At 46.2% G+C, this 24575-nt stretch overlaps 1 protein-coding gene across 11 annotated transcripts in view; it reads left to right on the top strand.

Annotated features, from left to right (window-relative positions):
* CMKLR2 (chemerin chemokine-like receptor 2) overlaps positions 1-18098 on the top strand; it is a 36651-nt gene extending 18553 nt beyond the window's left edge. For 5 of the 11 annotated variants that reach the window (XM_082209103.1, XM_082209095.1, XM_082209098.1 and 2 more), the window contains 2 exons: positions 13900-13995; positions 15001-18098. In XM_082209103.1, coding sequence (XP_082065229.1) covers positions 15024-16088 — 1065 coding nt within the window. In that variant the 5' untranslated portion in view covers positions 13900-13995; positions 15001-15023 and the 3' untranslated portion in view covers positions 16089-18098. Of the gene's footprint in view, positions 1-9532; positions 9757-10267; positions 10737-13899; positions 13996-14993 lie in introns of those variants that run through there. The other 6 variants (XM_082209097.1, XM_082209105.1, XM_082209102.1 and 3 more) reach the window with 5 other exon arrangements.
* The last annotated feature ends 6477 nt before the right edge of the window (positions 18099-24575 follow it).

Raw genomic sequence — 24575 nt, 5'->3', positions numbered from 1 at the left:
TAAAATACAATATAAAATGTAGCATCAATATCAATAAAATTCAAAAATTCAGGGGTCATTTGGGGCGGGAGGAAGGAAAAAAACACCACCCCAGTCAGCACACAAGTTGGTCCTACTACGGCCAGCAAGGAGACTAGGGAAGGATTTAAATGTGGGATCCCAGAAAGGGTTTCTTCATAGAAGAGGAACGGGAAAAAGGAATAGAGGAACAGGCTAATTAAAGGCCAGACGGAATAGCTCTTTCTTACAGGCCCTGTGGAAGGAGATCAAGTCCTGCAGGGCCCTAGTCTCGTGGGACAGAGCATTCCACCAGGTCGGAGCCATCACTGAAAAGGCCCTGGCCCTGGTGGAGGATAGTCCGGCTTCCTTAGGGCCCGGGACCTTTAAGCCATAATTATTCATGGACCTTAGGGTCCTCTGCGGGGCATACCAGGAGAGGCGGTCCCGTAAGTACGAGGGTCCTAGACCGCATACGGTAGAGAATGAGGTGACATTCTGAGGGCCACAAGTGCGGATGCCTATTGTCAATGCACACCCCAATATTCTCTGCAGATCAGAGATTTGCATGAACCATGTCGTTTTAGACTGTACCTAGAGGTTCACCTCTTTAAAGGCTTCCCTACGTTAAAAGTTCCCTGCGGGTAGAATGCTAGCACAGGTGGCACAGAGCTGATGTGCTAGTTTTCTCTTGCAAAGAGATTTCTTTTTCTTTGTTTACGTTGGACAAAAGGGGGAAATTCACCTGTAGACTGAAGTGGTGCAGTCCGTTCTGCCACATCCTCCTCCTCAACCAAAAATAGTAAAATAAATAAATAAATCCTAGGTTGCTCCTATAAGAAAATATCAAGGGCGCCAGATGTCTCCACCTTTATACAGTGGTCCCTTGGTTCTCAAACGCCTTGGGACTCAAACAACTTGGAACCCAAACACTGCAAATTCGGAAGTAAGTGTTCCGGTTTGCGAACTTTTTTTGGAAGCTGAACGTGCTCCGTTTTGAGTGTTATGCTTCCGATTTGAGTGCCACACTTCCGTTATGCTGAGGTCTGTCTGTTTTTGCTATTTATTTTTCTTTTCGCAGCTGTTTTTGTTTTGTTTTTGTGACTGTCTGGAACCCAGTTCAGCTACTGATTGATTGATTGATTGTGTGACTGGAGTACAATGTTTATCGCTTTCATTTTATGGATCACTGGTCTCGTTAGATAGTAAAATTCATGTTAAACTGCTGTTTTAGGGGTTGTTTTTAAAAGTCTGGAACCGATTTATCCATTTACATTACTTTCTATGGGAAAGCGTGCCTTGGTTTTGGAACGCTTTGGTTTTGGAACAGACTTCCGGAACGGATTGAGTTTGAGAACCAAGGTACCGCTGTATCTGAAGCCACTTCAGATGGTTTACTGAGCATTCATCCTGATTTGTCAGCAGGGAAAGGAGATAACATTGGACGCTTAATAAGCAGTCATTCTGAAAAATTTGAGGGAGGTTAGATGACGTTGCATCAAAGCAAATCCTATTTCCACTGAATATTCCCTGTCCCTTTATTGCAAAAGCTCTGATCTTTTGGGGGCAGCTTTCTTGTGCAAGAGCTCCAAATCCACTTTAAAATAGGGGAAGGCTGGATGTGCTGTGAATCAGGAAGCAAGGCAACACAGCCGTTCTCCTCTCCCTCTTCATCTTCCTTTTGCCTATTGTCCTCGTTTGCCTGTCATAACAAACAAGAATTCAAGTGTGCTGCAGATCAGGTAGCCGAGGTGACAAGGAGGAAACAGGAAACAGAAGCCCCAGCTGCCTTGTTTTCAGTTTTAGCGTTGGGTAAAGCTATGGTTTTCCCAGTAGTGATGTATGGAAGTAAGAGCTGGACCATAAAGAAGGCTGATCGCTAAAGAATTGATGCTTTTGAATTATGGTGCTGGAGGAGACTCTTGAGAGTCCCATGGACTGCAAGAAGATCAAACCTCTCAATTCTGAAGGAAATCAGCCCTGAGTGCTCACTGGAAGGACAGATCCTGAAGCTGAGGCTCCAATACTCTGGCCACCTCATGAGAAGAGAAGACTCCCTGGAAAAGACCCTGATGTTGGGAAAGATGGAGGGCACAAGGAGAAGGGGACGAGAGAGGACGAGATGGTTGGACCGTGTTCTCGAAGCTACCAGCATGAGTGTGACCAAACTGCGGGAGGCAGTGGAAGACAGGAGTGCCTGGCGTGCTCTGGTCCATGGGGTCACGAAGAGTCGGACACAACTAAACGACTAAACAACAACAACATCAAAGAGGGTAGGATTTCTGGAAATCAGATTGCAGAACTTTGGCGATAATCACACTGACTCTAATCCTTGCACGTCACGCATTGGTGGATCAGGCAGCCAAAGGCCCATCTGCTCCACTGACCAATCAGACCAAGTGGACAGCTCAGTTGGTTAGAGAAGGCTTCCTCCACCTCGGCCCTTTCTGGCCTACAACTCCCATGATCCCTAGCTACCAGGACCAGTGGTCAGGGATGCTGGGAATTGTAGTCTCAAAACACCTGGAGGGCAGAGGTTGAGGAAGCCTGGGTTAGAGCGTGGTGCTGACAACACCAAGGTTGCAGGTTTGATCCCCATAAGGGACAGCTGCATATTCCTCCATTGCAGAAGGGTTGGACTTGATAATCCTCAAGGTCCCTTCCAACTCTTTGATTCTAAGGGACTTTTTGGGAAGACCACACCAGCAGGACATGAGAACAATCACACTCTTCCATGCAGCTGGTGTCCTGAAGCATTCTGCCCGATCTGGGAAGCCACAGTGATCCATGCGACGGTCATCTCCAGGCTTGACTACTGTAATTCGCTCTACGTGGGGCTGCCCTTGAAGCTGTCCCAGAAACTCCAGCGGGTGCAGAATGCTGCAGCGAGGCTCCTCACGGGGTCTCTGCCATGGGAGCATATTCACCCAGTGCTTTTCCAGCTGCACTGGCTCCCGGTGGAGTACAGGGTCAGATTTAAGGTGCTGGCTTTGACCTTTAAAGCCCTTCACGGCCTAGGACCCTCGTACCTACGGGACCGCCTCTCCCGGTATGCCCCACGGAGAGCCTCAAGGTCCATAAATAGCAACACCCTAGAGGTCCCAGGCCCTAAGGAAGTTACATTAGCTTCAACCAGAGCCAGGGCCTTTTCAACACTGGCTCCCGCCTGGTGGAACGCTCTGCCTCATGAGACCAGGGCCCTGCAGGATCTGATTTCTTTCCGCAGGGCCTATAAGACAGAGTTGTTCCACCTGGCCTTTGGCTTGGAGCCAATTTGATTCCCTCCCTCCCTCTTTCTTTTTTCCTTTCCTTCTCCTCCTGCGATGAGGCTACATTTTAATATTTTAATGTTTCAATATTTTAATGTTGTATTTTAATTTTGTTTTTAAGTTGTAATCATTCAACTTGTTTTTATGATTGCTTGTAAGCCGCTCTGAGCCTGGCCTTGGCTGGGGAGGGCGAGGTATAAATAAAAAGTATTATTATTATTATTATTATTATTATTATTATTATCTTCACTAGTAGCCATTGAAAGCTATCTTCCGCTATGGAACTATGGAATGAAGGTATGAGGTTTACAGCGTGCTCTACCTTAAAAGAAAATGTAAAGAAAATGATGTACCGGTGGTATATTACCCCGGTTAAATTAGCAAAAATGTATAGAGTGAGCAACAAAACCTGCTGGAAATGTAAATTAAAAGATGGTGAACTTTTCCACATGTGGTGGACATGCGAAAAAATGAAAAAAAAAATTGGGGCAGGATATATAACGAAATGAAAAAACTGTTTAAATATACATTCCCAAAGAAACCAGAGGCTTTCTTGCTAGGGATAATAGGAGATGAAGTAAGAAAAAAGGATTCTAAGTTATTAATGTATGCTACGACTGCCGCTAGGATTCTCATGGCCCAGAAATGGAAAACCCAGGAGATCCTAACGTTAATGGAGTGGCAGATGAAAATGTTTGAATATGTTGAGTTGGTGAAAATGACTTATAAGATTAGTTACCAAAAAGTAACAAATTTTGAAGAGGAGTGGAGTAAATTTGTTGTGTATATATGGAATAATTGTAGAAGCTTAAAAACTGTAGCAGGGTTTACCTAAGTCTTGTGATGTGGATGGAGTGTAAATAAGAATCTGTAAGAGTGGATGTTAATTTGTGAAAGGCGAAGCAGGGAAGGAAGAAAGTCCGAGCGCGACAAAGCGCAGGGTAAATAAGAAAACATTAAGATGCTGGATGTAAGAGTTTATGTTTTATTTGACTTTGTTTTTGGAAATTTAATAAAGTATTTTTTTTAAAAAAATAAAGCTATCATCCACGAATTTGCCTAACCCCCCTTGGGGTTCACCATTACGTGAGTTCACCATTACAACTCAGGGTGCCAAATCCCATTGTTCATTTAAAAACAAACAAATGCAATACTTGACTTGGTTTCGTTGTTGTTGGTTTTTATGTAAGGAAGGAATGTTTGTTTCCTTTAAAAAAAATAATTCCTTAGAAAGCATCCCTTTCAGAGGGGTCCAAACTTTTTTCAAAGAGGGCCAGATTTTCTGAAGCGAACATGCGCGAGGGCCGAATAAAGGGCCGGCCATAAGTTGAGCTTTTTATTGGATTGAAGTTGTTGAGGTTTTTTTTGCATTTTACCCCAGGAAATAAACACGGATTAGGCCTCCGAAATGGACTTTGGACATGCCTGCTTTTACCGGAGCTTTGGTTTTTGTAGCCTAAGGTAAAAGGATTTGCAAGGGAATTGTACTCATGTCGAAGAACCAAAAGCCCTTGGCTTCAATATTCTGAATATTTCCCTTCCCGCAGAGACCGTTCTGCTGTCCCTGAACTCACCCTGGCTTCCCCACCCAACCTCTGGCTGCCAGCCAATAACTTTCTTCCAACTCCCGGCCTCTCCCACTGCCAGGACATTTTTTGGCGCCATCATCGATGGCATAATGTTGGCTTGGATAACCTCTTCCCTTCCCTCTGTCACTTAAATCAAGACACCCAATTGGCACGGCTTACCCCACATGACGCACGTGCTCCACTGTGGGCCCGATCCACTGGGAAGCTCACGCGGGCAAGCAAATAGGATTTCCTTGCCCAGCTTCTCTGGACTGCGAATGGGGCTGCACAAACCTCGGACATTTGAAGCGTATGCCGAAAGAATCCCGGAAACTGTAGTTTAAGGGTGCTGGGAACAGAAGCTCTGTGAAGGGTGAACTACAGCTCCCAGAATTATTGGGGGGAAGCCACATGCTTTAGATATACGGCGTGGATGTGACCAAAATCAGTGTGAAGGGTCAGTGCATGGGGTACTTTAAGTACCGTATTTTTTGCTCTATAAGACTCTCTTTTTCCCTCCTAAAAAGTAAGGGGAAATGTGTGTGCATCTTATGGAGTGAATGCAGGCTGCTCAGCTATCCCAGAAGCCAGAACAGCAAGAGGGATCGCTGCTTTCGCTGCGCAGCGATCCCTCTTGTTCTGGTTCTGAGATTCAGAATATTTTTTTTGCTTGTTTTCCTCCTCCAAAAACTAGGTGCGTCTTGTGGTCTGGTGCGTCTTATAGAGCGAAAAATACGGTATATGGTGTGTACACAGCCGAGGTTTGTGCAGAACATCCTCACATCTGCAGCTATTAATCCTGGGTTACCTAGATTCTGCATCCACGGTTGGAGACAATAAGTCCCTGAATGCTAGCTGCTGGGGACTGCAGGGAGATGGGGGGGGTGGCAGCTGGCCCACCCCAAATCAAGTCAATAAATAAAAATACTTAACTACCAGTAGAAATAATCAGAATATTTGAAACTGAAATGTGCTATGCTTATAGTGTGTGCACAGAAAAACTGCATTGGGGGAAAAGGAGGGATTTGAGAAGGAATGGCTGAAAAGGTTTCTCAGCAAATTGTGCACTTGGGGAAGGGAGTGAGCAAAATCATTGCACACCCCCCCCCCCATTTATTGCAACCATTTGAAACCCCACCTTTTTCACTCAAGGCAGTTCACAACGAATAGCAAAAAAATAATAGCAGATCCATAAAATTAAGAAAGCAACGTCATAAAAGAGGCTAACCTGTAACACTTAATTTGAGCAGGAATGTGCAAAGTCCGTTTTGGGGGCCCAATCTGGTTTGTTGGTCGATTTAATCCGGCCCCCGTGACTCAACAACTTTGGTTGGCCCTCATGCATGTTCACTTCATCAAATCTGGCCCTCTTTGAAAAAAGTTTGGGCCCCCCCTGCGGTAGAGGAGAGCACCCAAAGCAGAACAGATTTCACAAGCCAAAAAAGGCCATTCCAAACATATTCTGGTTTTGGGCTTTGCTCTTGCAAAGTCAGCACCCCAGTTCAGCCCAGAAAAAAAAATGGTTAGCTAGCTCTGTTATTAAGGATCAGAGCAATATAGTCCGATCTCCAAGCTTGTGCCAAATCCCTGGCAGCTGGAACTGTTATGTACTGAAGTTCTCACCCTGGGCCAGCAGGGGGATACTGTAGATAGTTATGCAAATGAAGGATCGAAAGTGACGTTCAGTGATTGGATAGTTTTAGAAAGTTGTTACAGTAACAAGGTACTGGAGCTCTATATAAGCAGGCTGACTGAGCCCTTCAGCTCAGTTCAGTTCTGGCCTCAGAATAAAGAAGAGCTGTTTGAAGAATCGCTGTGTCGTTTGATATGTTCGCCCACAGCTTAACAGGAACAATCATAGTTTCGGAACTGTCCTTACGCCCAGCCTCACCTAGAGCTCACTGCGCTTTGTAGTTAGTCTTAACCTTGACTTCTAATACAGCAGGTTTCCTCTCCTATCCTTTTATCTGCCGCAGGACCAGTTCCTGTGCAGGACTGCATATAGAGGTCATAAGGGCACTGAAAATCCACACAGACATCTCCATGAGCAAGGGCAAGTGTCATCCAATTCCTCTTCTGTTCTGGAAGTTTCCAGAAAAATGCATGTGGGGTCTGAGGGGCAGGCAGAGGGCAGGACCGCTCTGGGAGGGAAGAAAAAGCGAGTGGAGCAGAACACAAGGGGCCTTGTTTTGTTTTGCTTAATGCTTTCTGAAAATTTATTTATTGATGCGTGTTTTTCTTTTTGTAAATCTACCAAAGAATAAAATAAAACCAGGGATTGAATTTAATTCTAAATTATATTCTGGAAACATGGAAGATTACAAGGGGTAAAAGAAAATAATGGATGTACCATGCCATATTAGAAGCAAAAAAACTTGTTTTGATGGATTGGAAGAGCCGCAAAAAGATTCCATTGAGCACGTGGATTGATAATATGGACAGACTAGTTACCTACGAACAAATTGCATGTCGACGCAAATTAAGAATGGATAAATATGAAGAAATCTGGAAGGAATATTTAAGCGATAAGGCGGACAGTGGTGGGAAGTAGGGGGAGGAGAGGTGGGGAAATATTGTTAGAAAGGTGTAGTCATAGGTATATCAGTATTCAAATTTGAATTGTCAAATTGTGTTTTGTTGTTGTTGTTTAGTTGTTTAGTCGTGTCCAACTCTTTGTGACCCCATGGACCAGAGCATGCCAGGCACTCCTGTCTTCCACTGCCTCCTGCAGTTTGGTCAAACTCATGCTGGTAGCTTCAAGAACACTGTCCAACCATCTCGTCCTCTGTCATCCCCTTCTCCTTGTGCCCTCCATCTTTCCCAACATCAGGGTCTTTTCCAGGGAGTCTTCTCTTCTCATGAGGTGGCCAAAGTCTTCTCATGAGGTGGCCTCAGCTTCAGGATCTGTGCTTCCAGTGAGCACTCAGGGCTGATTTCCTTCAGAATGGAGAGGTTTTATCTTCTTGCAGTCCATGGGACTCTCAAGAGTCTCCTTCAGCACCATAATTCAAAAGCATCAATTCTTCGGCGATCAGCCTTCTTTATGGTCCAGCTCTCACTTCCATACATCACTACTGGGAAAACCATAGCTTTAACTATACGGACCTTTGTTGGCAAGGTGATGTCTCTGCTTTTTAAGATGCTGTCTAGGTTATTGTGTAATTGTGTTAGTAGTGTTATTATGGTTTTTGTTGTATGTGCCTTGTGCAGTTTTTGTTTGTATTGAAAAAATGATTAAATAAAAAACACACACACCAGGGATAAGGTTTTTTTCTTTAAGATGGCGGAGGGTCTGTTTGCTGCACCCCGTTAGTGTTGTAGTGGTGACACTTGCCCTTCTTCTGATAGAAAATGCTCTGCAGGGGAGGACCAAGAAGAGAAATGTCCCTATTTTCATCTGAAGAATGTTGAAGGGTATGCAACAAGCTAGGAAAAACGGAATTTGGACGTTCATTTCAGGAGTGCAGCTCTGTCAAAATGCCTCACGTTTTCCCTTCCACGTTCTGTGTGGCAAGCCTTGGGTTGTGCAAGACAAAGTTTTGAAAAGTAGCCCAGAACTGATTGTTTCTCTCTTGGCTGCAGCATTAGAGATGGGATCATGTCTTGCTGCTTTTACACATTTTCCTTTCGCTCTCTTTGGGCCTTAAAACATGATGAACCCAGAGACCCTTGGGATACAGAAAGAAGTTTCTGTCTTCACTCTTCAGTCAAGGCAAGAGAGACTCTCGCTGTTCCTGTAGACTCGCCAACTCTTGAACCTCTTCCAAGGTCCACAAGTCCTTTCTATCTGTGATGATCTTTAGTACCTGGAATGGTGTGACTGATAGACCAGGAATCTTAGGGGAAGCTTTGGCAGTGCGGTTCAAGTCAGGAAGAAGACTAAGTTGTGCCAATGGAAATTATCTCTAAGAGAGTGCATGTTTAGAATGGAAGCTGTGTACAGTAGTACCTCTGGTTACGTACAGTGGTGCCCCGCAAGACGAATGCCTCGCAAGACGGAAAACTCGCTAGATGAAAGAGTTTTCCGTTTTGGAGGTGCTTCGCAAAACGAATCTCCTATGGGCTTGCTTCGCAAGACGAAAATGTCTTGCAAGTTCCTGCGGTTTTTTCCCCCTCCCCCTTTTTCTAAGCCACTAAGCCGCTTATCAGCTGATCCGATAAGCCGATAAGCCGCTAAAAGCCGCTAATAGCGCAAATCCGCTAATCCATCAATGGGCTTGCTTTGAAAGACGAAAAAACCGCTAGACGAAGAGAATCACAGAACGGATTCTTTTCGTCTTGCGAGGCACCACTGTACTTAATTCATTCTGGAGGTCTGTTCTTGTTGTAGTTTAGTCGTTTAATCGTGTCCGACTCTTTGTGACCCCATGGACCAGAGTCGTCTGTGACTGGACCTAATGGTCAGGGGTCCCCTTTACCTTTACCTAAGTCTAAGACAGCAGCAGCAACAGCAGCCCGTCTATAGGGCCATGCCTATATCTTTATTTAAGCTAGCTCTGAATTAAGTGGGCAAAAAGTCTATTTCCCTGATATATAATATTTTGAAGTCCACAGACAAATATAGTTATTTCCCCTCACTTTCCCTTTATATTCACCAAAAACTTCCCTTTATGCTCAAAATTGCTTTTTAACTGCAGCTGTTTAGAAGACTTCTTCATGTTTACAATATTTTTTAAAAAATGACTCATCTGGGTGGTGCTGTTATTTTGAGCAGAATTCACGCCCCCAAGGGAGAGATGATGACTTGCGTGTATCTCAATTAAATCTGGAACAGAAATATTTTGCAAATGTTGAATTTATCCAGAGCAGGGAGGGACCCAAACAAAATTATTTTAGCCGGGGCTTATTTTCAGCCAGAACTTCCGCCACCTCTCCGGTGGGGCACCATTGCCATTTATGAGAGAACAAGGGAGGCGTTCGTGGTGAGTTGTGGCACCTCTTTTTCTAGAAAAGGAAAGTGTCTTCTTCAATTTGGATGAGAAAGGCCAAATACAGCTCAATCATTCTTGATGCGTGTGTTTAGAGATGAATGGATTGGGGATGGGAGAACAGATAGATGGAAGGACAGACAAATATGAATGGGTAAAGTGGGACGCAGGTGGCGCTGTGGTCTAAGCCACAGAGCCCAGGGCTTGCCGATCAGAAGGACGGCGGTTTGAATCCCCGTGACAGGGTGAGCTCGCATTGTTCGGTCCCTGCTCCTGCCCACCTAGCAGCTCGAAAGCACGTCCAAGTGCAAGTAGATAAATAGGTACTGCTCCAGCGGGAAGGTAAACAGTGTTTCCGTGCACTGCTCTGGTTCGCCAGAAGCGGCTTTGTCATGCTGGCTCATAAAGCGAGATGAGCGCCGCAACCCCAGAGTCGGCAATGACTGGACCTAATGGTCAGGGGTGCCTCTACCTTTTTATATAAATATAAGTATATAGTTGATAGGTCATTTTAGGATTGATCAAGGGGAAATCTAGAAGGTTCAAGATTATGGGGGCATGGAATCATGAGTCCAACAGCATCTCATAGCTAAAAGCAGACAGGAACTTACAACAGAAGCAAAGCTAGGCACACCAAGCATGCTCTGGCAATAGGTCTAAATAGAAAGCTGATGAATGCAAGGGTTTGGGTAAGGGCAGCATGTGACAAATGTCCAAACGAGGAACCAAATTTGCTGATCGAGCTGGAACAGCAAGATGAGGAACTAGGTGAGAGATTATCAGCAAGGCAAGGAGCAGACAAAACTCTGGAGAGCTATTCAGAAAGAGGCACCCCAAATTGGATGGAGATAGAGAAAAGTGATGAAAAATGCTATGGTCCAATAGATGCAAGCAGCAGAGAGATGGGTAAAATCTGGAATGGCGGGACTAAATAACGAAGAGCAGGAAAGAAGGGAGGCACGCAAGAAATCTTGGTATGTGTTGTTTGTCTTCTGTTGCTTCTTATTCATTCTTTATTCCGACAAAGTTATTAAAGCACAATCAGTCTTTGAAATAATTTGAACTTGTCTGATCTATCACAGCTTGGGTCAGAAGGTGAGGAGACTTCAGCAAACTTACTACCCAGATTTGCTGGGTAGTAAGATGGGACGCGGGTGGTGCTGTGGTCTAAACTACTGAGCCTAGGGCTTGCTGATCAGAAGGTCGGTGGTTCGAATCCCCGCAATGGGGTGAGCTCCCGTTGCTTGGTCCCTGCTCCTGCCAACCTAGCAGTTCGAAAGCACGTCAAAGTGCAAGTAGATAAATAGGTGGGAAGGTAAACGGCGTTTCCGTGCGCTGCTTTGGTTCGCCAGAAGCAGCTTAGTCATTCTGGCCACATGACCCGGAAACTGTAAGCCGGCTCCCTTGGCCAGTGAAGCGAGATGACTGCCGCAACCCCAGAGTCGGTCACGATTGGACCTCATGGTCAGGGGTCCCTTTACCTTTTAAGATCCCTATGGGTGGTATTGGGTCACATTATAAAATACCTCATAAAATGAAAGTCCCATCCAACATCGTTGATGGATGACTTTGAAAACTCCTGCCTGGCTTTCGCCCTTCTTAGGATTCTTAATCTCAAAACTGGATTTCAGCGGGGTAGCCATGCAAGCAGAGAAGCAGAAGGCTGCCTTCTGTAAAGTTCAGCACATGGGGGCCACCCTGATAAAACTCGTACAGTGTCTGTGGCTTAGATACTTTTCTCAGGAGGGTGGCAGAGATCAGTGGCGTAGCGTGGGTTGTCAGCACCCGGGGCAAGGCAAGTACCGTATTTTTTGCTCCATAACACTCACTTTTTTCCTCCTAGAAAGTAAGGGGAAATGTCTGTGCGTGTTATGGAGGGAATGCCTACGGGTGGCATGCCTACGGATTTTCCTCCTCTAAAAACTATGTGTGTGTTATGGTCAGGTGCGTGTTATAGAGCGAAAAATACGGTAATTTGCGCCCCCTAACCCGTGGAGCCAGGTAGGAGCAGAGAGCTGCGAGTGCGAGCGCGCCCCCCCAGATGTTGTGCCCAGTGCGGCCGGCCCCCCCTGCACCCCCCACACTACGCCACTGGCAGAGATTCTCATTCCTAATACATGCTCTGCACAAGCTGTTTACCACAGGTTTCATTCAGAGGTTTCCGTCGCTGCAGAGACTAGTGTAAACACTAAACACCTAGGAATGAAACATTCCCCGCTGTGAACAGAATGAATCTTTAGTTATCTCAAGCTGGGTTTGATCATCAACATTTTTTAACATTAATTTGCAGAATGGCCCCATCAATTGCTCCTATATGCATAATCCAACGTACCGCTCTTGCACATGCTGTTCAAAGAAGATTTGCACGGCGTGTTTTGATTTCATTAGAAATGAAGTTAATTAAAGTTAATGATGTTGAGTTGCATGTGGAAAATCGATGTAGAGTGAATCTAGATGCTTGAATGGGATGCACGAAATCTCTAAAGTTGTGTTTTATTTGGTTTGGGCTTGATCTGTGGGCCACACTTAAAGCGTTTCGGGTGATGTCTTGGGTGCTTACCTTTTACACTCCAGTCCTAAGCATATTTAATTCCAGCGGGTGCAGAATGCAGCGGCGAGACTCCTTACGGGGTTCTCGCTGCGAGATCGCATTCACCCGGTGCTATACCAGCTGCACTGGCTCCCAGTGGAGTACAGGATCAGGTTTAAGGTGCTGGTTTTGACCTTTAAAGCCCTATACGGCCTAGGACCCTCGTACCTATGGGACTGCCTCTCCTGGTATGTCCCACGGAGGACCTTATGGTCTTCAAATAAAAACATCTTGGAGGTCCCAGGCCACAGAGAGGTTAGGCTGGCCTCAACTAGAGCCAGGGCTTTTTCGGCTGTGGCTCCGATCTGGTGGAACGCTCTGTCACAAGAGACCAGGGCCCTGCGGGACTTGACATCTTTCCGCAGGGCTTGCAAGACAGAGCTGTTCCACCAAGCCTTTGGCCAGGGCACAGCCTGACTCCCTCCTTTGGCAATCTTCACAGAACTCTAGCCCAATGGTTGCCATCAATTTGATTTTAGAATGAAATGATTTTAGAATGTTGTATTATTTTATTGTTGTTAGCTGCCCTGAGCCTGACTTCGGCTGGGGAGGGCGGGATATAAATAAAATTTATTATGATTATTATTATTATTATTTATTATAAATCTCTTTTCTTTGAATCCAGTATACTTCCAAATGGGCGCGCTTGAGAAACAATTTATTGACTAAAAGGGGAGGTGGTAGTACCTGTCTGTATTTGCATGCAGGTATTGAACAGAGCTGTCCTTTACCTCCACAGGTAAAGTGGGAGACTGTCAGAGGCTGATACTCACAATATACAGTGGTACCTCGAGTTACAAACTTAATTCGTTCCGGAGGTCTGTTCTTAACTCAAAACCGTTCTTAACCTGAGGCACGCTTTTGCTAATGGGGCCTCCCGCTGCTGCCAGCACACGATTTCCATTCTCATCCTGGGGCAAAGTAGCCAGTGTGGTGTAGTGGTTAAGAGCGATAAACTCGTAATCTGGTGAACCGGGTTCGATTCCCCGCTCCTCCACATGCAGCTGCTGGGTGACCTTGGGCTAGTCACACTTCTCTGAAGTCTCTCAGCCCCACTCACCTCACAGAGTGTTTGTTGTGGGGGAGGAAGGGAAAGGAGAATGTTAGCTGCTTTGAGACTCCTTCAGGTAGTGATAAAGCGGGATATCAAATCCAAACTACTCCTCCTCCTCCTCCTCTTCTTCTTCTTCTTCTTCTTCTTCTTCTTCTTCAACCTGAGGTACTACTTCCAGGTTAGTGGAGTTTGTAACCCGAGGTGTTTGTAACCCGAGGTACCACCGTATTACACTTACAGTCAAATCACAGCCATGACCTATTCCCCCCACCAAATTATGCCTTTTTAACGGGGCTACATTGAGTTTCCCAGAACAATTCTGTCTCACAAACCATTCATACCAAGCTTCCAGAAAGACTCCAATTCTTAATTTGATGATGATTGATAGTGATGTGTTTTCACATGCTGTTGCTTTCTGACATTCCAGTTATGTTTTCCATCCTGCATTCACGCTATTTACTTTCCTTTTCTTTGTCTCTGATTTCTGTTTTAGACTTCATTAGCAAAGTGCCCGGCCAGAGCTGCTGACTCAAAACTTTGGACGGACAATAAGTAGCAAAGCTTCTCAGCCGTTCTGAAAGGTAGGAAGGTCTTGCCCTTTCCATATTGCCATTTTTACTGAATTAAATTTATTTTTGAAACGTTTTTACTTTTCCAGAGGAGATAACATATAAGAAAAGAAAGAAAGAAAGAAAGAAAGAAAGAGGTGATTAATTTGATCATTCTAGGCCAGGGGTTAGCAACCTTTTTCAGCCGTGGGCCAGTCCACTGTTCCTCAGACCATGTGGTAGGCCGGACTATATTTTGGAAAAAAAATAATGAATGAATTCCTATGCCCCACAAATAACCCAGTGATGCACTTTAAATGAAAGGACACATTCTACTTATGTAAAAACACGCTGATTCCTGGACCATCCATGGGCTGGAATGAGAAGGCGAATGGGCCGCATCTGGCTCCCGCGCCTTAGGTTGCCTACCCCCGTTCTAGGCAGTAAGGCAAGGAACGTTAGGGAGGTACAGGGCCTTTTCCCATCCAACCCCAAATCTCCATATCCCACAAATCAATTTGAACTGTCTTCCCTGCCCTGGGCAAAGCACCAGTTATTTATGAGCTTGTTGGAGGGCACTGCTAGACCACATCTTGCACAACCATAGTTCTCCAACTAGCCCATCCCAACACTGGCCATTTGCACTGATTTGGGTCACATCCACACAATACATTTAAACCACCTGCCTTCCCCCTAAGATTCATGGGAATTGTAGTTTACCCCTCACAGAGCTACAATGCCCAGCACCCTTAGTAAACTACAGTTCCCATAATACTTTGAGGGAACCCAAGGTGCTTTAAATTTATGGTGTGGGTGAAACTAAAGCACCCGAAAGTCTCGGTTTGGAAAGCAACATTTTAATGGGTAAAATAGTTTATGCATCGCTGGGTCTTTGATCGGGACAGATGGCAGATCGGTGCTGGCAGGTTGCTATAAAAGGCCATTGCTATGCGCATTCAAGGGGAAATTAATTATTTTGATGAGCGCTAGTTTTCCCCTCTTGTTTTCCCCACCCTTTTTTCACTCCCCTTCCTTTCAGCAAATAGCAACCGTGGCATCTGCAGATCTCATGGATTACGAGGACAACTTCACGGAATACTTTGGAACTTATGAAGAGGACGAGCCCCCCGTGTCCCACCTCACTCACGCACAGGTGGCGTCGCTTGTGTTCCACGGCGTGGCTTTTCTCCTGGGGGTGCCTGGCAATGCAATCGTCATCTGGATTATGGGCTTTAAATGGGACAAGACCGTCACTTCCCTCTGGTTCCTCAACCTGGCTATTGCGGACTTCATCTTCGTCCTTTTCCTTCCTCTCTACATCACCTACGTGGCCACGGGCTTCCACTGGCCCTTTGGGAAGTGGCTGTGCAAAGCCAACTCCTTCATTGCTCTCTTCAACATGTTTGCCAGTGTCTTCTTCCTGACAGCCATCAGCCTTGACCGTTACGTCCATCTGATCCACCCTGTCTTCTCCTACCGGCATCGGACTCTCAAAAACACCTTCTTTATGATTGCTTTCATCTGGGTTTTGGCCACGCTCATTGGAAGCCCGGCGCTGTATTTCAGAGATACCCTTACGCTACACAACAATGTCACCATTTGCTACAACAACTTCCATCCCACGGACGTCAATCTTATTATCCTCAGACACCATGTTCTGACCTGGGTAAGGTTCATTTGCGGCTACCTCTTTCCTCTGCTGACCATGATTGTTTGCTACTCTCTTCTGGTATGCCAGGTGAAGAAAACTGCCACGCTGACCTCCAGCAGGCTTTTCTGGACTGTTCTGGCTGTGGTGGTGGTATTTTTCGTTTGCTGGACCCCATACCAAATATTCAGCATCCTTGAGCTCTCTGCTCACCACGATAACTACTGGCACGACTTGCTCCGCGACGCCATTCCTCTTTCCGTCAGCTTTGCTTTCATCAACAGCTGCCTTAACCCCATTCTTTACGTCCTCCTCAGCAAGAAACTCCAGTCCTGTTTCAGTGTGACGTTTTCAGAACTGGTGAAGCACACCCTCTGGGAAGTCAGCCGGTCTGGGACAGTCAGCGAACAAGTCTGGAATTCTTTGAGTCTACAGCAGGGCGAAGCCTCTGAGCTGGAGACTTCTCTGGGTGAAATCTCTCCCTGACCGGCACTCACTCTGCAATATGCCCACCTTATTAAGATCTAGACATCAGAAGTGTTTGTAACCCAGCCGTCACTACACAAGAGTAGCAAAGGTGGCGCTCCCCAGGTGGAACTCCTTTTGCTTTGACCCCATTCAGCTACCATGAGCTTCATATTTTTTCTGGTAAAACTTCTTTAGTAAAAGGACGCATGTTTAGTAGCCACTGCGATGTCATCCGCATGTTGCGTACAGCCACTCTCCTCATCCTTGACCATTGGCCACAAATGATAGAAGTTGGAAGTCTGAATGAGGTCAAAACAGCAGAAGTTCATAAGCAACTTCAATTGTTCGTAGGGTTGCCAAACTTTCAGGTCTCCAAAATTCACATGCTTGTGAGGAGCCATCATTAAAATGTTGTGATCTTTATCCCCATGCCATTTAAAGCTTATCTGCCAATTTCTGCACATCAAGCTACTGTTAAAAGACACAATAGAAGGTCTGATAATCTCCCCCGCCCCAAAATCAAGCTACTGAGGGAGGAAAGATGTTTGTGCAGGGACTTAGGTTCATGGAAGACAGTGTGTGTGTCATGGAGGCTTCTTATTTTATAGTTCTTCAGTATTAAAACATTGTCCTTCAAGGGCTCTAAACAAAGACATTGATTCTCCCTTGAAGTAACCGCATAGGGAAATGTCACACAAAACAACACGCAAATGCACTTTTTGATGTGCTTTTAAAAACATAGTACCTTTGCAATCTTGTAGTCAAGTATACTTTATTATATATATATATTTGGCACAGAGCCTTGCTGAACAAAACTGACAGTTTCTCTTCCCCTTTGCTTATGGTTTTTTTGCTTAGTTTCTGCTGAAGATGTCTAAGATTATATATATTAAATGCAAGGATTGCACTGCTTCCAATGAGGCAGGTTAATTTATAAGCCTGCTAGCAAGCTTTATCAACATTTTCAGTAAACCTGGCTCCTTAATCCTATAGGTCGTATCCAACAATAATCCTCCTCAGGGTCAACACATTGGAATTAAGAGGCAGAACTAATTAAACCCATTAATTTCAGTAGGTCTACTCCGAGTAGGACCAGTCCCAGTTATAGAATTTGGCAGAGCAGGACATTTGCACGTGAGGTTTCTGGTCCACTGAAATGATTTGCACAGAGACACATTGATATGGGTATTTTGCACTTCCAGAGGGTTTAGGCAAACAGTTTTGTTCTACAAAAGAAGCAAAGCAATACATTCACTAAGAATGGCTTTCAGACATCAAGCCGCTTTACCTGATTTCACTTAATCTCAGTCGGATATTAGTCTAGCTGCCTTATATTTAGTGGTAGCACCACTATATTCCTTTCAAATTATAGCATACTGCCTGTTCTGACCTTAAATATGGTGGTTTCTTCAGCACTGCCACCCCAGTCAATTGATCTCTTCTTGCTTTACTACTGCGCAAGTCTTTTTTAAACGCACCTTTTTCTCAGGTTTTTGTTTTCCCCTTTGCTTCGTGTGCCCCATCCTGTCTTCCTCTGAGCTTCCTATCCCTTGCCTTGTCTCCTGAAAGGTCTTCCCAGTCTTTTGCATCACCGGAAAGCTCCCCTTGCAATGTTTTCATCTACGAAACCCCTCTAGATTAACGTTTCACCTCGAAATCCCAACTTCCCCTCCTCTTGCAAACTCTGGACGGAAAACATGCTGACAGCTTTCTCCCCTGAGCAGGGAGGGACACTTGTGGATATCATAGCAGCTCGGAAAGGTGTGAGGGGCTTCGCCACTGCAGTAGCGATCCATGAAAGGAGGACAGAATGTATATTTCCATTGGGACTTGTTTGTAAAAGCATGCTTGGATCCTGTTTGTAGAAAACAATTTACATGTAATTGGCTGTGCATTATATTTCTTTGCGACGTATGGTAGAAATTATTTACATTGATGTAGGCTGCAAATGTGTTGCAGCCATATTTTTAAAAATCATAATATTGCCAAAGCAAGGAAACAGCATTTGAAATAAATACTTCAGATTAATTTTGTTTGGTTTGGCTTTGACTCATAATGCCATTACAAATGTGGTGAGCTGGGAAGATTTGCCAGCTGTGTCTGTTTCAGGAAGAGAAGGGAGAAGACTGTCTTTTCTGAATCTCTCTGGGTAGGAAATAATGGTGTTTGTATGTATGGCGAGGAATGTGAAATGAGCAAAAGCTTTCTAGACGCTTAATTCCTTGGCACATTATACTAAATTGCTTTGCTTTCTCGAGCAATCAGCTCTGTACATGTTTTGTGTTCCTTGCCTCTGTAATAAACGAAAATCTGCCCTTATTTCCTTATGGGGGACACAAGAGCCCTTACAGAGTCCTTTGTAGGTTCTCCCGTCGGTCAGAGAATATTGAGAAGCAAAGCAGCTTGTAAGTCTGATCTTTATTGAACTGTTGCAACAGGGTACTCCCTTCACACTGTAGCAGGAACCCCCCACCCCAATCATTCAGTTTGTACAAACTTCACACACTCACACTCACACACTACATATGCCACACTTCTGTTATAAATTCATAGAAAAATCAACCATACATTGGATTTGCACTGTTCCATTTTTGTTTTACTCCATATGACAAGGACTATCAAAGGGGGGTGGCTTGGTTCTGGTCAGCCATAATCCCTTCACCATCCCAGCACATCCACAGGAGCCCTGCCCAGTTGCTATGCCAACCCTGATGGTCCTAGACAGAAGACCATCAAGATCACAAAGAACTTGCATATGGGAGTGGATTCAGCATGGACTGAAACAAAGGACAATGATCAGATCTTCCCTCAGGGGGCATGAAACTGCCAACTCCCCTTTGTCTCCTGGAAGTGACTCATGGGCAGGGGGAAAGGAAGAACCAGCCAGGTGACAGGACACTCAGGTTACCACCACAACTCCTCCCTCAACCCCTCATTTCTGTAATGTATGCATGATGTTTCTGGGGGTGGGCTTGACCTAGAGGATGGGAATTTCAAAAGTTTTTATAAGGTCTTGCACACCATCTTTCTGGGTCTTTCCTCTCTCTTGCAAGTGAGGGGAACACCCTGTTGCAACAGTTCAATAAAGGCCAAGCCTACAGGCTGCTGTTTTGCTCCACGTTATCCTGGTTCGTGTCTTTGTTTTTGTCCAAGGGAGCCCTCGGATTTTTCCGGTAACAACACGCAGGAGAAGGAGGAGGACCCAGAACCAAGGTGTGTCTGCCCTTTCAAAAATTTTAAATTGCCAGCCCTGGAGTCCAAGACCACCCCAGAAACATCATACCTACATCACAGAAAGGGCAGGCTAAAGCAGAAATCTGAGTGGGTTGTTTACCTCCTGGCAAGTTACCTGTTAATGCTTACTGGATTGATACCCTGGGGAGCCTGGCCAGTCTTTTGTAATGATAAATACTTAGTTCCTGAGCCAAGTCACAGGCTCACCCTATTCATATACAGACATACCCTTAAGACAAGATTTGTGAAGGAAAAGACAATGGGGAGGCTTTTCCCTTTGACTTTGCAGAGAAAACACCTGGTCAGCCTGGGAGTCAAAATAACTTCATGGCTGTTCTCCTGTGCTGCTTCAGACATGTGGTTTATATATGTGTGTGTTTGCTTGGTACATTTATGAACATTTATTATATAGATAAGACCTTATTTTATTATTTCACCATGCATTCTCATGTGGCTTAGCTCATTTCTTCATGGGTTCTGTATTGGTTGGGACAGATGACTTTCCTCCATAAATTCAATGAATTTGTTGTAGTCATGGTGCGGGTTGCTTTGTGTTTTGAATTAATTGTCCTAGATTTAGTGATCTGTTCTCTTGATCGGAGTTTCTAGCTTTCAGTTGTTTCCCATCTGTAAAATGGGCTTCAAGAATGTCTTCTAAATGGAATTGCCTCGTGTGTTGCATGTTGTCGTGTGCTGTGCAGCCAGGCTCATCTGCTTTGAGCTGCATTTAAGCTCTTGCTTTGTGCCTGTGAATATCCGCCCTCCCTTCCCCACAGGTGGGCAGGGTTTGCGGCACCGAGCAAGGCTCACCTGGGCAGGTGCCACTCACCTGCTTGAGCTGGCCTTTGACCCGCCCTCGGCCAGGGAGGACAATGGACGGCCGGCCAGGGGCGGGCCTAAGGCCAAAAGAAAAGAGACTGACTCCTGGGCTCAAGCCTCTTTTATAATAATAATAATAATAATAATAATAATAATAATAATAATAATAATAATTTATTATTTATACCCCGCCCATCTGGCTGAGTTTCCCCAGCCACTCTGGGTGGCTCCCAATCAGTGTTAAAAACAGTACAGCGTTACATATTAAAAACTTCCCTGAACAGGGCTGCCTTAAGATGTCTTCTGAATGTCAGGTAATTATTTATCTCTTTGACATCTGATGGGAGGGCGTTCCACAGGGCGGGCGCCACTACCGAGAAGGCCCTCTGTCTGGTTCCCTGTAACCTCACTTCTCGCAATGAGGGAACCGCCAGAAGGCCCTCGGCGCTGGATCTCAGTGTCCGGGCTGAACGATGGGGGTGGAGACGCTCCTTCAGGTATACAGGACCGAATCGTGCTCGGAAACGTACTGGGAGCCAATGCAGATCTCTGAGAACCGGTGTTATGTGGTCCCGGCGGCCACTCCCAGTCACCAGTCTAGCTGCCGCATTCTGGATTAATTGCAGTTTCTGGGTCACCTTCAAAGGTAGCCCCACATAGAGCGCGTTGCAGTAGTCCAAGCGTGAGATAACTAGAGCATGCACCACTCTGGCGAGACAGTTCGCGGGCAGGTAGGGTCTTAGCCTGCGTACCAGGTGGAGCTGGTAGACAGCTGCCCTGACACAGAATTGACCTGCACCTCCATGGACAGCTGTGAGTCCAAAATGACTCCCAGGCTGTGCACCTGGTCCTTCAGGGGCACAAGTTACCCCATTCAAGACTAGGGAATCCCCCACACCAACCCGCTCCCTGTCCCCCAAAAACAGTACTTCTGTCTTGTCAGGATTCAACCTCAATCTGTTAGCCGTTCTTCCTTCCAGGATCAATGACTTCTGGCTCCACAACTTGTGACGAGCCCTTGGGGACTGGATAGATGGCGGGGTTTGATTGGTCCTCGGTTGTGGGACTTGGCAGCGAGGCGCCTTAGGGCCTTGAGTGGTGGTTTTAGGCCTTGGCAAGGTAGCCTTTAGTCTAACATCAAGTTGGTGAGGATGCATTCATGCTCCCTCCCCATGCGGCGGCGCTTGCAGGGCCTGTTAAAGGGCAAAACCGGGAATCAAGCCTTTATCAGGAGAAACTGGCCACTCTCCAGGCACCCGGCTTGATCTCCAGTTGACCTCCCTGTCTGCATTCCCCGGCAGGATACAGGCTAGGTCGCGATAGGCAATACTTCTCAGCGTGAGAAGAACACCCCCCCTTTCCTGCCCCCCCGGGCACGGGAAAGAGATAGACAGAAATGTATTTACATGCCTTTATTTCTGTCTTTGCAGCGTTATAGAAAACACGTCTGCTCTCTTCAAACTCCAGCAGCCGAGAAACACAAACTCCTCCTCCTGTACTTCCTGTACAGCTCATATTACACTCTGAGCTAATTCCGGTGCCCTCTGCACTGTGAATAGACTGTCCCTCTGTTTCCCATGGAACAGTCCCAACATTCCCATTATGTTTTGCTTTCCAGCTAGCAGCTCGCGGCCGCATTGCTTCTATATCGTAACAGTCACTGGCCCTAGAGTGGCAGCATGTAGGTCAAACTCCCTGGACAAGGTCGGTGGAAGGGCATGCTATGTAAGTTTGCGCTTTGCAGTCCCCTCTCCCTGGGCCTCAACTGCCTGCATATCCTTAGCCAGGTGGGCTGAGAGGGTTACCTGCCAAGGCCTGTGCCAAGTTTCCCACTTCTGAAGTTCAATAAAGTTGTGGCCAATTTGAACCCATACTCTGGTCTCTTGTCTTATCATTTGGGGAAAGGGGTAGGCACCACAGACAGGGTTTAGCGCGTGTGCCCGCAAATAGATTTGTATTAGGTTGATCTGTGTGGACAACCCACTTTTTTGGTAAGATTTCAGTCTCCGTGTTCAGACACACCTGCCTGTGTGTGTCACGTTCAGTTTGTCCTTCGCTCACAGCTTCCTCGCTCCTTTCTCCTTATGGGAGAAATAACACCAGCAAAATTTATGTACTGTGGAAAAGTTCTTTAGTGAAATATACGTGATTTGTTTCTGCAAGTGTGTGTGGGCTGCAAATGGCTGCAGAACAGCTGGCAATCGTGACTGAGCAACTGGCTTTGCAGAAAACAAAATGCATGCCAAACTTACTGTGGAGTGTTTGCAAAACTGGAATTGGGCTGTTTTGGGAGCTGGCCTGGCCTCCATGAAGGTTCGCCTAATAGATCACAGAATATGTTGCTAGTAAATTCCTAGGCAAGGTTATGCAATATCTGAAGATGGAGGCACACATTATCAAAGTCACCCCTCCAATGCACACAAAACACCCTATTGCATGGTGGTTCTAGGGCGCATTCTTTGAAAGCTGTGTGGGACCTCAGATGCCCTGGCCGCCTGCCACTTTGGATGATCTTATTCTTCTGGAGGCGTGGCTAACCTGTGCCCCCCCCCGATGTTGTCGGTCTCTGCCCCAGGCAGTACAGACCATGGTCAGGGATGATGGGACTTGAGAGCCAGAAATTCCTCCACCCCTTATCTATCGTTATTTGGTGTGCTGGTGTGAAGGTCTCAGTTTCAGATGCTGTGAACAAAGACTCTTGGATCATCCTTAAAGTAAAGGTAAAGGGACCCCTGACCATTAGGTCCTGTCGTGGCCGACTCTGGGGTTACGGCGCTCATCTCGCTTTACTGGCCGAGGGAGCCGGCGTACAGCTTCTGGGTCATGTGGCCAGCATGACTAAGCTGCATCTGGCGAACCAGAGCAGCGCACGGAAGTGCCGTTTAACTTCCCGCCGGAGCGGTACCTATTTATCTACTTGCACTTTGATGTGCTTTCGAACTGCTAGGTTGGCAGGAGCAGGAACCGAGCAATGGGAGCTCACCCTGTTGCGGGGATTCGAACCGCCGACTTTATGATCGGCAAGTCCTAGGCTCTGGGGTTTAACCCACAGCGCCACTCGCGTCCCCGGATCATCCTTAGACATGCTTTAATTTTTGGCTCAAGCTAATTTCAGTAACCCTTTTCAGCTTGGTTCATCATCTGCCATGCTTTTTAAAAAACATTTTGGTGTGAGCTACATGTCAAGGGGTGGAAGGAAGAGACGGCCCAATACAGGCCAAAGCTAAAAATTCCAAACGTCCCCAGCATGCATATTTTTCATCTCCGCCGAGCTAAGCAGTTGGTTCCTTACCTCTCTCACCCTGACCTTGCCACTGTGATCCATGTGACGGTCACCTCCAGGCTTGATTAATTGTAACTCGCTCTACGTGGGGCTGCCCTTGAGACTGACCCAGAAACTCCAGTGGGTGCAGAATGCCACGTTGAGACTCCTTATGGGGTCCTTGCCGCGGGATCACATTCTCCCAGTGCTATACCAGCTGCACTGGCTCCTGGTGGAGTACAGGATCAGGTTTAAGGTGCTGGTTTTAACCTTTAAAGCCCTATACGGCCTAGGACCCTTGTACCTACCGGACCGCCTCTCCTGGTATGCCCCGTGGAGGACCTTATGGTCTGCTAACAGCACCACCTTGAAGATCCCAGGCCCCAGGGAAATTAGACTGGCCTCAACTAGAGCCAGGGCCTTTTGGGTCATGGCCCTGGCCTGCTAGAACGCCCTCCCACAAGAGACCAGGGCCCTACGGGATTTGTCATCTTTCCGTGGGGCCTGCAAGACGGAGCTGTTCCGCCAGGAGTTTGGGGAGGATGCAGTTTGACTTACTTTCCTGTGTATAAAACAAGCCCGAAGGATGCCCCCAACCCGCTCACAGGTCCTTGTATGATCAGTGGAAACAGTTGGTCCTGGCAAGTATCAGCCACTCTCAATTCCAACCTGATAACTGCCACCTGCCCAGATTTTAACTTGTCTGAATTAATTTTAAGATGTATTTTTATTAATTGATGTCTGTTTTTATGCATATTGTGTTGTTTTTATGTTAGCTGCTCTGAGCCCAGCCTCGGCCAGGGAGGGATGGATACAAATAAAAATTTACTATTATATTTAGTAACAGTAATACTTTGCCGCTTATAGAGGATCAAAAGCTACTAGTCATAGCCATAGCTGTCAACCGTCCCTTATTTGGCGGGAAATTCCCTTATCCCAGCGCCGTGTCCCACTGCTGTCCCTGATTGATGATGTCCCTTAAATTTCCCGGGTTTCAAAGGAAGCAGCTCCTCTCCCTCCCTGCCGGCCAGGGAGGAGGGAGGCTCCAACTGTGTTGCTTGGCTGCGTTGCTCACCCAATAAAGAGTCTAAGAACGACTGGGGGTGGAGCTTGCATGCCTTGTGCCGATCAAATCGGCCACATTGCCTGGGGACTCGCCTTTGCTCAGCGCTTCCCAGCGGAGAGGCGAC

The sequence above is a fragment of the Podarcis vaucheri genome (genome assembly GCF_965113315.1).
Source record: "Podarcis vaucheri genome assembly, chromosome: 1".
NCBI classification, from domain to species: domain Eukaryota; kingdom Metazoa; phylum Chordata; class Lepidosauria; order Squamata; family Lacertidae; genus Podarcis; species Podarcis vaucheri.
Note: the sequence above shows the minus strand (reverse complement) of the source record. Positions and strands in the feature narration are given on the sequence as shown.